Raw genomic sequence first — 13,350 nt, 5'->3', positions numbered from 1 at the left:
GTCGGTGACTTGAGTCTGTTCAGTGTGTTCCGTGTTGTTATTTAATCCTCCAAAAAGTACAGCACAATCCTTTAATAGGTGGGGATGAGGCATTGGATATGACATATGCCTTTGGTGTAGGAGACCCGGGTTCCCCTCCTGCTCTGTACCCTGGATATCCATAGGATCTGCACTTTGCTTTTTCCCAGTTGCATTCCCAAACTTGGACATTTTTTTAAAATTAATTTTCATTTAAGTTACACTAAGTTAACACTATCTATCAGTCAAGTACAAAATGTGCTTCTCATTGTCTCAGTCAATGATGGCTCACTCTTTATGGTTCCTGTATTCTGTTGATATAATATGTGGTACGATGAAAACTTTCACATATCTCAAACCAAATAAAACTGACAAACAAGGAAAGGAATGAAGAAATGTTCTTCCACACCCTGCTATTGTTGCACCATAATTTGCATTATGAAATAAGAGTAGTCAACCCATTTTCACTGTTGTTACTTACAGATAAATCTTTTCACTTAAGTTAATGAAAGCATTATGGTTGAAGGAGATACATGTTGAAATGTAAAAGTACTTTATTATCCATCACCTAAAACTAACAATACAATACAAAAATGATCAGAGAATTTCTTTAATTGCTGTCACAAATTGTCATAAACATACAAATTGTAAAAATATAGCAAATCTATTGATATTTTCTATACATTGCCATTGCTTCAAAAAGCAGGAAAAGAAATGCATTTTCCAGGGCCAGAACTAGTGTACCTTCTGTAGAGGAGGGCCTGCATAGAAACCAGTCCAGGAAAAGGTTAGGATGTAAATTAATTTGTGCATGTTTGTATAAAATACATCCACATCTCTAAAGAAATACAGTTCAAAGTTGTTGGGAGGTCCATTGCTCATACTTGTTCAGTGATGAGTTCCAACTAGTAAGACAAATCGTATAGTGATAAAAGGAAGAATTGGATGTTTATGTATGCCATAATGTAATTAGAAAACTGACCTAATGGCTAATTATGAAAAGTCAAACAGTCATTGATTTTGGTATCACATTTCAGTCAAACAGCATCAGTGTTGGTCCTAGTGAGGAGAATGTAATGTAATTGTCTGCTGGTGTATGGATACCTGGGGGTCAAAGCACTGCCACTGCATCATGACAGGTGAGGTTTTCCCAAAGGTATGGGTACGGTGGTTAGAACCTGGTTCTGGAAAACAAATCTCTGTATGCGTTCAAAGACCCAGAGGAAGATGAGGAGGACACTGACGTATTGAATCCAGGCAAATTTGATGGTTTCCCAGAAGCCAGGACGATAGGTGGAAGGAGACGGTTAAGGCAGAAATAAAGGGGAAAGATTGAGATGCTGCTCCCAACGGAGCCATCGCGGATATCTCAGTCAGTTTACTTTGTGTGGCATTTGTGTGTGTTTATTTTACTCAACCCTTAACCCTTTGCTTGGCATTCAAACATTATTGCGACTATATGACCTCCTGGGAGTGCTAACTCAGTAATCTACAGTGGGCAATAAAGCCCCGTAGAGAGAGCTGTACGACAGCAGGTTTGGTAAAAACACCACCACTACGTAGTACTAAATAAGGACTGGCTCGCTCTACATTATACCTAACTTTCTACATAGAGGGTATATAAAAGAAACACAGCTTCCTAAACCTTTTTTAAAGGATATCTTATGACCTCCATAGGGTACCGGATCTCAGCATTAAGCTGAAAGGGAGAGCCAGCAGCTCGCCCCACAGTCCAGACCGGCATGGGACAGGCCAGTACTGTGGTCACTATGGTACAACACAGGGACAAAAAACAGAGTGAGAAAAGTAAAAGTTGTCATATTTTACAATATCTACATTAACTAAATGCACATGTAATGAATGCAGTGTAGGGTTGGGTAGACTGATATGTTCAGCCACATGATGATTCGGGGTTTAATCACACAGTATGTTCAGCAGTAATAAAAGCAGGCAAACAGAATGAGAGCGTTTGTCTACTTACAGTTTCTGTCCTGGTAGCTCCTAATTATGTTGTCCAGGTCATACGCACTTGCAAAGGGGCTGGAGCCATCAATCACTGACACCTTGGCATCAAACAGAACACCACCTTATCAAATGAAGATCTACTGTTCCTGTCACAGCTCCCTCAGCATGTGGTAGCACTACTGGGATCATCAGAGGTGGAAAGTAACTAATTACAAGGACTCATGTTATAAAACTTAGTAATCTGGGCACCAGGATAGCTCAGTTGGTAGAGCCGGCGCCCATATATATGTTTGTTGCTTAATACTGGACCAATGTCAGAGATTGTTGTTCCCATCAGTCAGGTCCTTTTTATTAATGTACATTAGTTTCCTCAATATTGTGTAATATGTGTTTACATTTCTGTAAATTGGCACCGTAAAAAGCATGATACATTGGCAGTTCCTGTTTGCAGTGTAACCACACATACATCCACTGTTCCTCCTAAAATGTCATATTGGAAGTTTACAAAAGTTAAATGATAACACTGGTACTAAAACTTTATCTGCATTGTTCAGTGAAGTTGAATCTCTCTTTTCCTCTATTACATGTACCTCCCATTTCATCTCATCCAACCAACCACTGCCTGAGGTCCTGGCTCATTATTGCACCTTCTCCCATTCATAAATTGTCCCTTTCACTAATTTTCTTTCATTGGTTGTTTTCAGCTTCAGCGTCCTGCAGAATGCTCTGCCAAGCTCTGCTCAAGCCTTGGATAATGTGGCCTGTAGAGTCTCACTGTGTGTCCATTAATGGGTGGCAAAGGCTGCTCTGCTTTAATTGGTCTTGATGTAAAAGGAAAAGGAGAAAACAAGAGAAAGAGAACAGGTGGAAAGAGAGAAAGACTATAGCTATGTTTCCATCCACTTGTCATTCAAATTATCTGAGTTTGCCTAAAAACATGTATGGGAATAAAGTGTGTTTCCATCCAACGGCTTTAAAGCAACCTGTGTGTAAAGACGTCACACGCTGTTTAAGGTGATTCCCTTCATCTGCACACTGAATCGCACAACATTCAAGCTGACGTTTGCGAACAAAGATAGCAAGTTTGCCAAAAGGGTTGGCGCCATCTACATACAAATGATTCACATTGGAATAGTGTAATAGTGCATATGTACCAGCTGATAGCGACATATTGTCAATGACGCTATCAGAACATCACGATGGTGACGTCTACTGTCTACTCTACGATCTTTAATAAAAAGATTATTTTGGGGGCATTTAGGCCTGCGTTAGGCTGCGTTGAAGAGTAAACCTCTATGTATGGGCGCCCGCTCTACCAACTGAGCTATCCAGGCGCCCATAGACAGTAAAAGAAAAGGTTTCTACAGGGTAGACTGGCTGCCAGGATGGCTTTTTTCAAGGACGATAACAAGAGTGTCCAACGGGGTAAAAACTACTTTAAATCGGGTCACATTATTGAATGCAGTGTGTCCGAGGATACTGTATGAGTTATATCAATCACTACGTGATTACTACTGAAAGAACTGCTATTAACTGTACATTCACTATATAAAAACCACTATGTTTGGAGGAAAAAGTGCGTTGTCGAGGCTGTTGTCGGATTGGCAGTTGCTCAAGAGGCTCTTTTCATGGTTGTGTCTTTAACTATCTTATTCAGTGGGGCCTGGTGGTTTATGGGATGAGTAGTTCCTTCGCTTGGAAATGTAACTTTAATTTTGGGGATTTTTTCTGTCCATTTTTTCACTGTAAATTATGTTGTATGTTTATGAGTCCCATGGTAGCTGGTTGGCCTACGGCATGGTCTAAAACTCTTTATAAACGGATTTTTCCAGACGTCAATGGGAGAAATGAATGGAAAACTTACTTCCGGAACCTAAGCTCTCTCGGAGGAGGGGCAGGACTGTTGAGCTCTATTCACTATTTATTCTTCAAATAAGCATCAGTGGTATCATCGCATAAGCGGTTTAACAATTAAGAGAAAATCCGGAAAAAAAACTGTGTGGATGTTCATGAAGTAAATTGAATTTTACTGTTTCCAAAAGGCATTTTTCATTCAACATTACCAAATATTCAAAAAAACAGGTGGATGAAAACATGGCTAGTGAGTCTGTGTCCACTCACATTGTAAATGTTGTACAGTCCCCGGTGAGGCAGGGGTGTCCTCTGCATCAGCTTCAGGTCTCCGCTGATGAACAGCTTAGCTCCGGGGACAGAAGAAGAGTGCTGCACATAAGCCAGGCTCTGCATCACCACTGTGGACATCCGCTGGGAAAACACAACAAAATAAGATGCTTTACTTTAGCTGGAACATTGACGAAGGCTGGCCTGGATGGGCCTGGTGTCGTACTGCAGTTGGCAGGCTGTGCTGCCATGGTGGCATACACACAGGAAAGAATCTGTGGCTCACTGAATGTAATAACTTTTGTGTCCTAAAGCCATCCTTTAACTTTATTAATTCATTTTTCCCACTTGTTATTTTAACCCACGCACACTGTTGTACAAATGCTGTTTCGAAGACTTTCCCGCACTGACAAAATTATTTAATCCTTAAATCAGTTTTTGGTTACAAAATATGTTAGGCTACATTAAAAATGTATAAATGCAATTGTAATGAAATTTTAAATTGTTGTAAATTATAATATTAGCTGCAACATGATCAGAATTTTGTCCGAGTGAAGAACGTCTGTCATTACTGTCACTGAGAACAGCTTTGAAACGGTGCCACAGACAAGCAAACCGTTCATACATTTCATATACAGTATGTACAGTATATACTGTGAGACTAGGTACTGCAGTGGAATACATACAAAGAGCTTGTAGCTGAAGGTGAGCAGCAGTTGTACACTGTACACCTGTTCCTCAGGTTTTAGAGGTAGCTCCAGTTGAAAAATCAGGAGGTCCAACTTCCCATCCTGGTTCTGGTCCTCTTCTCGCACCTGTACAGTGTGTTGACGCACACAGAAAAGAAGAACAAAACATAGTACATACTACATACTGCAATCATAGTAAGTTGCTAGCCTGATAACTAGTTTCTCAAATCCACTGTACTATTAATCAAAATGACAAGCGGGACACGTGCACATTTGAGGAAACTGAGGTGAGTATTTTCTTACAGAGACAGCAGGCATCCGGAGGTTGGCACCAAGCATGTTGTTTAGATGGGGAAAGGTGCTCCAAGCGACGTAGTCTCCCTGAGTACTGGTTGCTGCCACCAGCAGAGTCTGGTACTGAAACCTCACAACCGGCTGTTCCTCGTAAGAGCTTCTTTTTATCCAGAAACCTAAAATAACATAAGCATTTGTACTTCTTTAGCAAAAGCGTTGGCTTTTCGGTGTACTTAAATCACATTTCACCTGAACCTACCTGCTCAAACTACGGATTACAGTATGACATTAAATTCAATGCTAAAAAGAGGGTTGTAACAATTGCCAGAACTAAGGAGGACAGGAAGCTATGCTTTCCCTCTTTTTACTTGACAGGGCAAGAGCTAAACATAGTCACTAAGCAAAATACCTGGGCCACCTCATCAAGGATGATCTTTGTGACAATTATGTCATACCGTGTCAATGCTGTAAATTAAATGGACAAGCAAATATGCTGGCACACAAATTTTATATATGTACTAAAGAAGTTAAAACATCTCTTTTCAGAGCATACTGTACTCCAGTTTATACAGCTCTCCTATGGTGCCGCTACAGTAAAGCAAAGGCAAATAAGATAAAGGTGGCATACAATGCTGCCCTTAGAATCCTGTTGATGTGCTAGCCATTTGTTTGAGATGAGTAATGTCCCCACCTCTCATTCTGCGTTGAGGAATTTTATGTACCGAGTCATGTGCTGATTAACAGAGTCAAAGAATACAATTTTAACTGCCTTAACCAAACCTGGACTTAGTGATAGAAGATATACAGTACCTCCCAACTCTGGAAACACTGGAACACGCATTTGTACCGGTTTTAATTATTTTGCATAGATATTTGTATGTATGTATGTATGTATGTATGTATGTATGTATGTATGTTCTGTATGTATGTATGTATGTTCTGTATGTATGTATGTATGTTCTGTATGTATGTATGTATGTTCTGTATGTATGTATGTATGTATGTTCTGTATGTATGTATGTTCTGTATGTATGTATTTAAATATGTAGGTATGTATGTATGTATGTTATGTATTTATGTATGTATGTATGTTCTGTAGGAACCACGGTCATAGGAGCTAGCTAGTTCAGCTTGTGTTTGACATAACGTTACAGTAAGTTACTTTACCTTGGCTCCTGTAGGCAACGAGCAGAGGCGGGATGTAGGTGAGGCACAAAACCACGACCAGAAACAGAGTAGCTTTCGTGCAAACACTCGTTTTGTACCGAATCAAAGCCGGGTGGGAATAGACTTCATAGAAAGCCATGGGTAACGATATCAATATCGTTTGTAGCCAGGGGTTAGCTATGTGTTGTCAAGTCCAGCTAACGTTAGCTAATGCTCAAGCTAGCATAGCTAGATGGGAAGGTAACATGAGTGAATGCGCCCAATGACTAAACGCTCACAACAACACACTGCAAGACGAACACAGATAAACCTTTGCTAAGTCATTGACAGCGTATTTTGACAAAACGTAGCGTATCAACATGCTATTTACATTAGCCCCCAGTACCATATTTAGCTATGGTATTAGCTTAGCGTCTCACGGTTACCATGGCGGCCAACGGTAGCGTGCATGCTGCGTTCATGCAATATCGGTACAAATGGACAACAGGAAGTGTTTAACGTTCACACATTATCCCAGAAGAAAAGGGGTTTCTATGGATTATCCCCACTGCTAGCCCTGTCACACATCATTTAAATATAGCTAAATAGCTACTTTTGCGGTGTTATGTATTGAGAGCGACTCAATAACAAGTGAAACCAGATACAAATAAACTTTGCAGCTCATTTAAATTACCTGGATTAATAGTGTAATCATTGGATTTTTTTTTCAATGTAAGTGTGGTTTTGCAACGATTAATTTTGCCAACAACACATCTGTATATCTTTTTGCTGAGTGGGAGCAGGGGTGTAGCAGTACCACAAACATCTGGTAAGGTACTTACATATATGCAGCTCCAGTGGCCCCTTTTTTCTGCTACTGTACTTTATACTTCAACTACACTACATCTCATAGGCAAAATTTTTACACCACATGTATCTGACATCTTCAGTTCTTAGTTACTATGCAATACAAAACATAATCCATAAATAAATTCTAAATTTTAAAGTACTTCTACCACCATTTAAAGTACTTATGCCACCACTGCCTGCAATACCCTGCGTATTTAGTACAAGTCTAATTGAGTGCTCAATGGGTGTTGTGATTCTTTCCGAGAGAACCTGAAGGTAGCATCATTTTCTCCACCCCTCTGTAGGACGGTGACGTCACCTCCCAGCTAGACGGACAGTTGGAGTCTTCGGGCAGAAGAGACAGTTGTTGACGTTTTGTTTTGGTCGCTTTTGTCTGGATTTTTGGACATTACGCCGACATTATCCGCGGATTTAGAAGCCCGCCCTTCGACTCTACCATCACGCCTCAGTGCGGGGATCCAGCAAAGATGAAATGGATGTTTAAAGAGGACCATTCCCTGGGTAAAGGGGTTGGATTGTTATGAAACAAGAGATGCTCGTGTCATGTCCTGCGCCCTCCTTTCTGTTTCGCTCTGTGCGATTTTGCCATATCATTCCACATAGGTGCAGTCTGTGCAGACATGCATGTGTGTCTGCGCAGCCAGCAGACGACTGATACATAACTGCTAACGTTGCATGACTAGCAACAAATGCTAACATATTTTTCCTGCAAGTCAAATGACAGTTGTCACCTTCAGTATTACTGCCATGTCAGACAGCTGTTTTATCCTAACGGGTCTTTCTTTTGCACGGAGTCATTTCATCGCCAAATTCTATTTGAACATCTGTCTTAGAAAACCCTTGGTAGGAACAGGCTTAGTCAAGTGTAGTAGTTATTAGGCAAAAAGACTCCACCCAGAAGGTGTCTCTCAACATTCATTTGAATAGGAACTTTTTGCATGGATCCCACTGCTTTGGGTGTATTTTGCTGACAAAAGACAGAAACATTTTTCAAGTAAAACAAATCAAAAAGAGCACGAGTTTGGATTATTATTAGTAAATTTTTAGTGCCCTTGTACTATACAGATGAATTTCAGAGTGTTATCTTTGTATTAGTCCCAGAGCTTGTAACTTGTTCCACTAACAACATATGAAGGTTTCAGGGGAAACAGTCATGAACTGAGCTGGTGTAAAGTTCTCTCCATGCTCCTTTTAGCTTAACTGTGTTCATAATGGCTTCAGACAACCTGACTCTCCTTTTTAAAGAAACACTACTGCTGGTCTTGCAGAGATGTTTCTATAAGTAGGCCTCTTATCTGGGCTAATGAAAGCGTGCAAAGTGTTGAACCTAAATGTATCCGCCACATCTTATCACCCATCACCTCACCCTCCCCTCTCTGGCCTCTGTTCTGTGACTGCCTGCTGCATCTGGTCCTGATAACAAAGCATACATGTAGGCCTACTGGAAGTAGAAGTACTACCACTATTTATATAATAAGTACTCTAATGTTTAGTATCACTTAATAAAGACTGTATGAAGATAATCCCACTTTGACTTGGTGGATAGTGGCATCCTGTACACAGCATCCACTCCTCTGTCTGGTCTAGTTTATATGCTGTGCTTGAGTTTTCATATGGAGCATTGGCTCTGACAAGGCTTGGCTGTGTTTGGCAGTGAGGCAGGAGAAGAGACTCCCAAGAGGCCTCACTCATCCCTTTAATCCTGACTTCCTGTTTGTTTCCTGTCTCTCCCTCAGAGCACCGATGTGTGGAGTCAGCCAAAATACGAAACAAATATCCTGACAGAGTACCGGTGAGTATGGGGGAAGGTGGGGTTTGTGCAGTGGGATGGTGATTAAGGTTACAGATCGAGTGAGTGAGAGTCAAGAGATAAGAGTGAGTGTCTGGTTGAGTGAATGACAGGTATGAGTGGAAAAGAAGAGAAGGACTGAGTGGTAAAAACAGCCTTCATAGACAGCTCAGAGAACCAGGGTTCCACCTGTGACCCCAATGGAAAATCCCAGATTTCTATGACTTTCCATAATTAAGTCTGAGTGACAAAGTTCTCCATGTCTGCTTTCATATTCACGTTATAGTCTCACTTTGCCAGACCTTCCTCCACAGCGCTGCAGAGGAAGGTCTGGCTAGTCCACCCAGCATTCCAGGATGGCAGAAAAACAGAGGACTTTCTCACAATCAAATGCCCTGACTTAACTTATTTGAAATTTGACTGTCATCACCACTATCAAACCAAATGGAAGCCCCATAGCTACTCATTTCACATACATAATAAAATACTAATTGTATCAAAAAAGGTTTTGATTATGGCTCTAACCCTGGTGTAAATGCTGTTACACAGGTGTTTTAATGCTTCTAAAAATACAGTTCTGAAGACGCTATTTACAAAAAAACACATCAAATATCAGCATTAGTATAAATATCAAAGAAACAGCATTTGAAAACTCATAATCCCTTGCTACTGTTGATATGTGACTGATGTTATACTATACGTAGATTTGAATTCATTTTAGACCGGCTAACTGGATCACACACCGCCAGCAAGCCCATAACCTCTGCCCTGCTGGTGGGAAGGGAATATAGCCTCTCTGATTGGTGGAGGTAGTGGATAATAACACAAGGCAGGGGGCTTCAACAGCTGCCAAGGAACAGCCTTCAGCCGTATGCAGATGAAGGTCTACTACCAAAACGTTGCCAACTATTGAATTTATATTTTGCAAGTTAGACAGGATGCGTGATTTTTTTGCAACTTCTGACCTACTTATCCCCCTCTGACGTACCTGTCTCACATTATATACTGTACGTGCAAAGCATTTTTTTGTACTGAATTTTTTTTTTTTAAGAAATTAATAATTTGGAGACCCCCTCTGCAGTAACTCTAATGACCCCCTAGGGGCCCCGGACCCCCTGTTGGAGATCTCTGACATAAGGTTATAACTGCCTGGTCTTAGGAAACACAAACCCAGAGACTTTTGTGTGCATGATAATGCCTGTCATACTCAATATCTTTTTTAATTCTTACATTCTGCATCTGTGTAATGGGAGGTCTGGGAGGAACAGGGCAAACAGTTAGAGTTCCTTATATTGTATAGATATAGTGTAAGATCCTTTATAAGACACAGGGGTCAGCACTGAAGGGGATTGCAAACAAGAGCAAGGCAGAACTGCTAAAACATTTACATTTATTTTTACCAAATCATTAAGAGCTGCTTTCAACACTTTAAAGCTGCACAGGTCAATGATATTATATTAGCAACCCACAGAGAATGTAACCCTATAGGGCGCACCGTCAATTTCCTTCCCCTAAAAGGGCTGTTGTTGCCACTGACAGGCTCAGGTTGTTATTATTATTATATAAGTGTCTGAAAATTAAAGAAAAAATACCGGAAGATCCTTTTTGTTTAACATGAAACAGCCCTGAAAACCCCATCACCAACCCCACCAGACTCCATGTAAATAATCACTACTTTTAACGTGTATAGAGCAGCATATCTCCACCAGACTCCATGTAAATAATCACTACTTTTAACGTGTATAGAGCAGCATATCTCCACCAGACTCCATGTAAATAATCACTACTTTTAGGATGTATAGAGCAGCATATCTCCACCAGACTCCATGTAAATAATTACTACTTTTAGCGTGTATAGAGCCAGCATATCTCCACCAGACTCCATGTAAATAATCACTACTTTTAGCGTGTATAGAGCCAGCATATCTCTAGTATATCTAGTATATCTCTCATATCTATAGTTTTTCTTATTATATATTCTGTTAATACACTACATATACCTTTATTACATTAACATTATTCTTACTACTATTATAATGACACTGCTACTACATTGCACATATCTGTACATGTTGTTCATAAATTGTTCATATTACATAGCCATATTTATTCTACTCTTATAACACGGCAATATATTTCTTGTCCTGTAAATGCACCATCTATACTTAGGTATATCATATTGCATTTTATTTTTTTTGCACTTCTGTTTAGACACAAACTGCATTTTGGTGTCTTTGTACTTGTACACTGCACAATGACAATAAAGTTGAATCTAATCTAATCTAAACATGTAAATGGGTGAATTAAGAGTTTATTTCAACCAGACTAGAGTGGTAATCGTTGGAACAGTGGAAAGACAAACCAAGATGTCTTTTGATACTGCAATTTTATTTAGATTCTGTCATCTTTGAATAAAATGTGTTTTTATGATCTTAAATAAAATGAAATGGGGTCTATTGAATGAGTGGTTTAAAAGGGATTTGGCTGTTACATGTCAAATGAAACCAACCAATAGGTTTAATAATGACTCACTCCTATCCTGATGCAGTTGTAAGCCTGTGAATACTATGGGTTCAAACTGATATTAGTTTAACATAAAATGGCCATATATGGCCAGTTACAGCAGAACCATGAATCTGAATATTAGAGCACGATGCAACCCATGCCAAACCAAAGTCAGTGTCAGTGTTAAAAGGCCTATTTTTCTGTTAACCTATGTGCTCCAGGTGATAGTGGAGAAGGTTTCCGGCTCGCAGATAGTGGACATTGATAAGAGGAAGTACCTTGTGCCCTCTGACATCACAGTGGCCCAGTTCATGTGGATCATCAGGAAACGCATCCAGCTGCCTTCAGAGAAAGCCATCTTCCTCTTTGTCGACAAAACTGTCCCCCAATCCAGGTGAGAGCAACGCAGCAAAACAGCTTGCGTGTAACTCTACGTTTCTCCGTTCTTGGCTGAGATGGAGGACGTAGAGCCGCTTTAGCCAGCAGCCTAATCCCGACAAATCACCACAGGGAATTTCAGCCTGTATGCACGTTTTTTCAACAACAAAAAAAAGACAAATATTCAAATGCCAAAATTATTTAATCAAGTCGTTACCCATTGAACGAATATTCAGATGCAGCCCTACAATCACCCTAAAATCCCATTTTAATTGATTGTATAAATCATGTACTGTGAGGCCCTTGTCTTCTTAAAGTGGTATGCAGTATAAGGGTGTCTTACTTCAACACTCATTGGTGTGTTTCTCTGTACATCTGGGTTACTGACGACCAGACATATGACCTCGTCATGGGTGAGTAATAATCTCTCTGTGAAGGAGAATGAAACCACCATATTAGATATGGTTAGCAAAACTGGAAACTGCTGGACATTCACTTGATATCCTAGCTAATAAACGATGGATGGATGGATGGATAGATAGATAGACATGAAAATCGGTATAGCAGGTCTTCAGCAGTGTGTAAAAAAATTGAATAAGTAGAACAAGAGCGAAGGTGGTAACGTAGCAGCATAAAACAGTAGTTCTTTCAGTCTTTTTTGGTGGGGGGGGGAGAGAGAGAGAGAGAGAGAGAGAACAGGCATTGTCCAGAGTCCTTCATTATACAGCTAGCTATCTTTATCAGTCAGCCAGTGTAGATGTCCTAGCTAGATGTCTTTAAGTTACTCTTAAAGAGGTTGTACTCAACATTCAGAACAAGTATTGGCTACGTAATGATACTGTATAGCTGAGTAAATCCTGAGCAGAGACTGAAGTCACCCCCCCCCCCCCCCCCCTGTGTGTGTGTTGTAATTTGAGCTTCTCTCTTCTTGTTTTTGATAGCCGGTCCAGTTGTGCGTGCATGATGCCTTGTGGTTTTGGTATTGGTTGCTGAGGGCCGTGTGGAGCCAATCCCTGAACCACTTTCTTTCAGTATGTGAAACAGCCCGTTTTAGAGATGATTCAGAATCAAAACACTGACAGTGTCATTCATCAAGGCAGATATTCTGGATGCAATATTGTTCCAGAACTGACCAACAGGAGAGTGATCCCAGATCATATGAAGATATGTACCTTGAGCTTTTAGAGGGCAGAATGTGCAGAAAGGACTGTTAAGTATTTTCATGTGATGCATGTCAGAGACTTCTACCTTCTGACTTAGAGAAGCCAGTGCTGTGTTTCCTTCTGTTTCCGATGAATGGAGGTTATCATCTTTAAAACCCCTTTTCTAATTGTATTTATGGTCAGCATTTTTGCTGCAATACACTAACAATCTGAAGCAACTTTATTGTTAGTTTACACTCAAATTAATTTTGCGTTCCCAAGCAGCTCTGTCTAAAAAAAAAGAAGAATATTACACACAGTTAGACAACAATAACACATATAGAACAGAAGATCAACAGAACACACTGATTTTGGTTTAGCAGTAGGATACACCACATGTGTCAAACTCAAGGTCCGCGGGCCAAATCTGGCC

At 40.2% G+C, this 13,350-nt stretch overlaps 2 protein-coding genes and 1 long non-coding RNA gene across 4 annotated transcripts in view; 1 reads left to right on the top strand and 2 right to left on the bottom strand.

Annotated features, from left to right (window-relative positions):
* The window catches only part of LOC116693454 (transmembrane protein 231-like), a 16,647-nt gene extending 9,953 nt beyond the window's left edge, over positions 1 to 6,694 (bottom strand). The window contains exons 1-7 of one of the 2 annotated variants that reach the window (XM_032522449.1): positions 6,255 to 6,694; positions 5,097 to 5,263; positions 4,791 to 4,919; positions 4,105 to 4,248; positions 2,000 to 2,081; positions 1,680 to 1,785; positions 1,115 to 1,311 (exon numbers count right to left, since the gene is read on the bottom strand). In XM_032522449.1, the coding sequence (XP_032378340.1) occupies positions 1,149 to 1,311; positions 1,680 to 1,785; positions 2,000 to 2,081; positions 4,105 to 4,248; positions 4,791 to 4,919; positions 5,097 to 5,263; positions 6,255 to 6,393 (930 nt within the window). In that variant the 5' untranslated portion in view covers positions 6,394 to 6,694 and the 3' untranslated portion in view covers positions 1,115 to 1,148. Of the gene's footprint in view, positions 1 to 554; positions 1,312 to 1,679; positions 1,786 to 1,999; positions 2,082 to 4,104; positions 4,249 to 4,790; positions 4,920 to 5,096; positions 5,264 to 6,254 lie in introns of those variants that run through there. The other variant, XM_032522448.1, reaches the window with a different exon arrangement.
* Positions 6,695 to 7,453: 759 nt separating this feature from the next.
* The window catches only part of LOC116693481 (gamma-aminobutyric acid receptor-associated protein-like 2), an 11,337-nt gene continuing 5,440 nt past the window's right edge, over positions 7,454 to 13,350 (top strand). Inside the window, exons 1-3 of the mRNA XM_032522485.1 lie at positions 7,454 to 7,604; positions 8,840 to 8,895; positions 11,619 to 11,791. Of these exons, the coding sequence (XP_032378376.1) occupies positions 7,571 to 7,604; positions 8,840 to 8,895; positions 11,619 to 11,791 (263 nt within the window). The 5' untranslated portion in view covers positions 7,454 to 7,570. The remainder of the gene's footprint in view (positions 7,605 to 8,839; positions 8,896 to 11,618; positions 11,792 to 13,350) is intronic.
* LOC116693498 (uncharacterized) overlaps positions 8,369 to 13,350 on the bottom strand; it is a 5,379-nt gene continuing 397 nt past the window's right edge. Inside the window, exons 2-3 of the long non-coding RNA XR_004332934.1 lie at positions 12,795 to 12,800; positions 8,369 to 8,379 (exon numbers count right to left, since the gene is read on the bottom strand). This is a non-coding gene — a long non-coding RNA (uncharacterized LOC116693498). The remainder of the gene's footprint in view (positions 8,380 to 12,794; positions 12,801 to 13,350) is intronic.

Source organism: Etheostoma spectabile, chromosome 8, assembly GCF_008692095.1.
Source record: "Etheostoma spectabile isolate EspeVRDwgs_2016 chromosome 8, UIUC_Espe_1.0, whole genome shotgun sequence".
Lineage (NCBI taxonomy): Eukaryota > Metazoa > Chordata > Actinopteri > Perciformes > Percidae > Etheostoma > Etheostoma spectabile.
The sequence above is the reverse complement of the archived record's forward strand: the minus strand, read 5'-3'. Positions and strand labels throughout refer to the sequence as shown.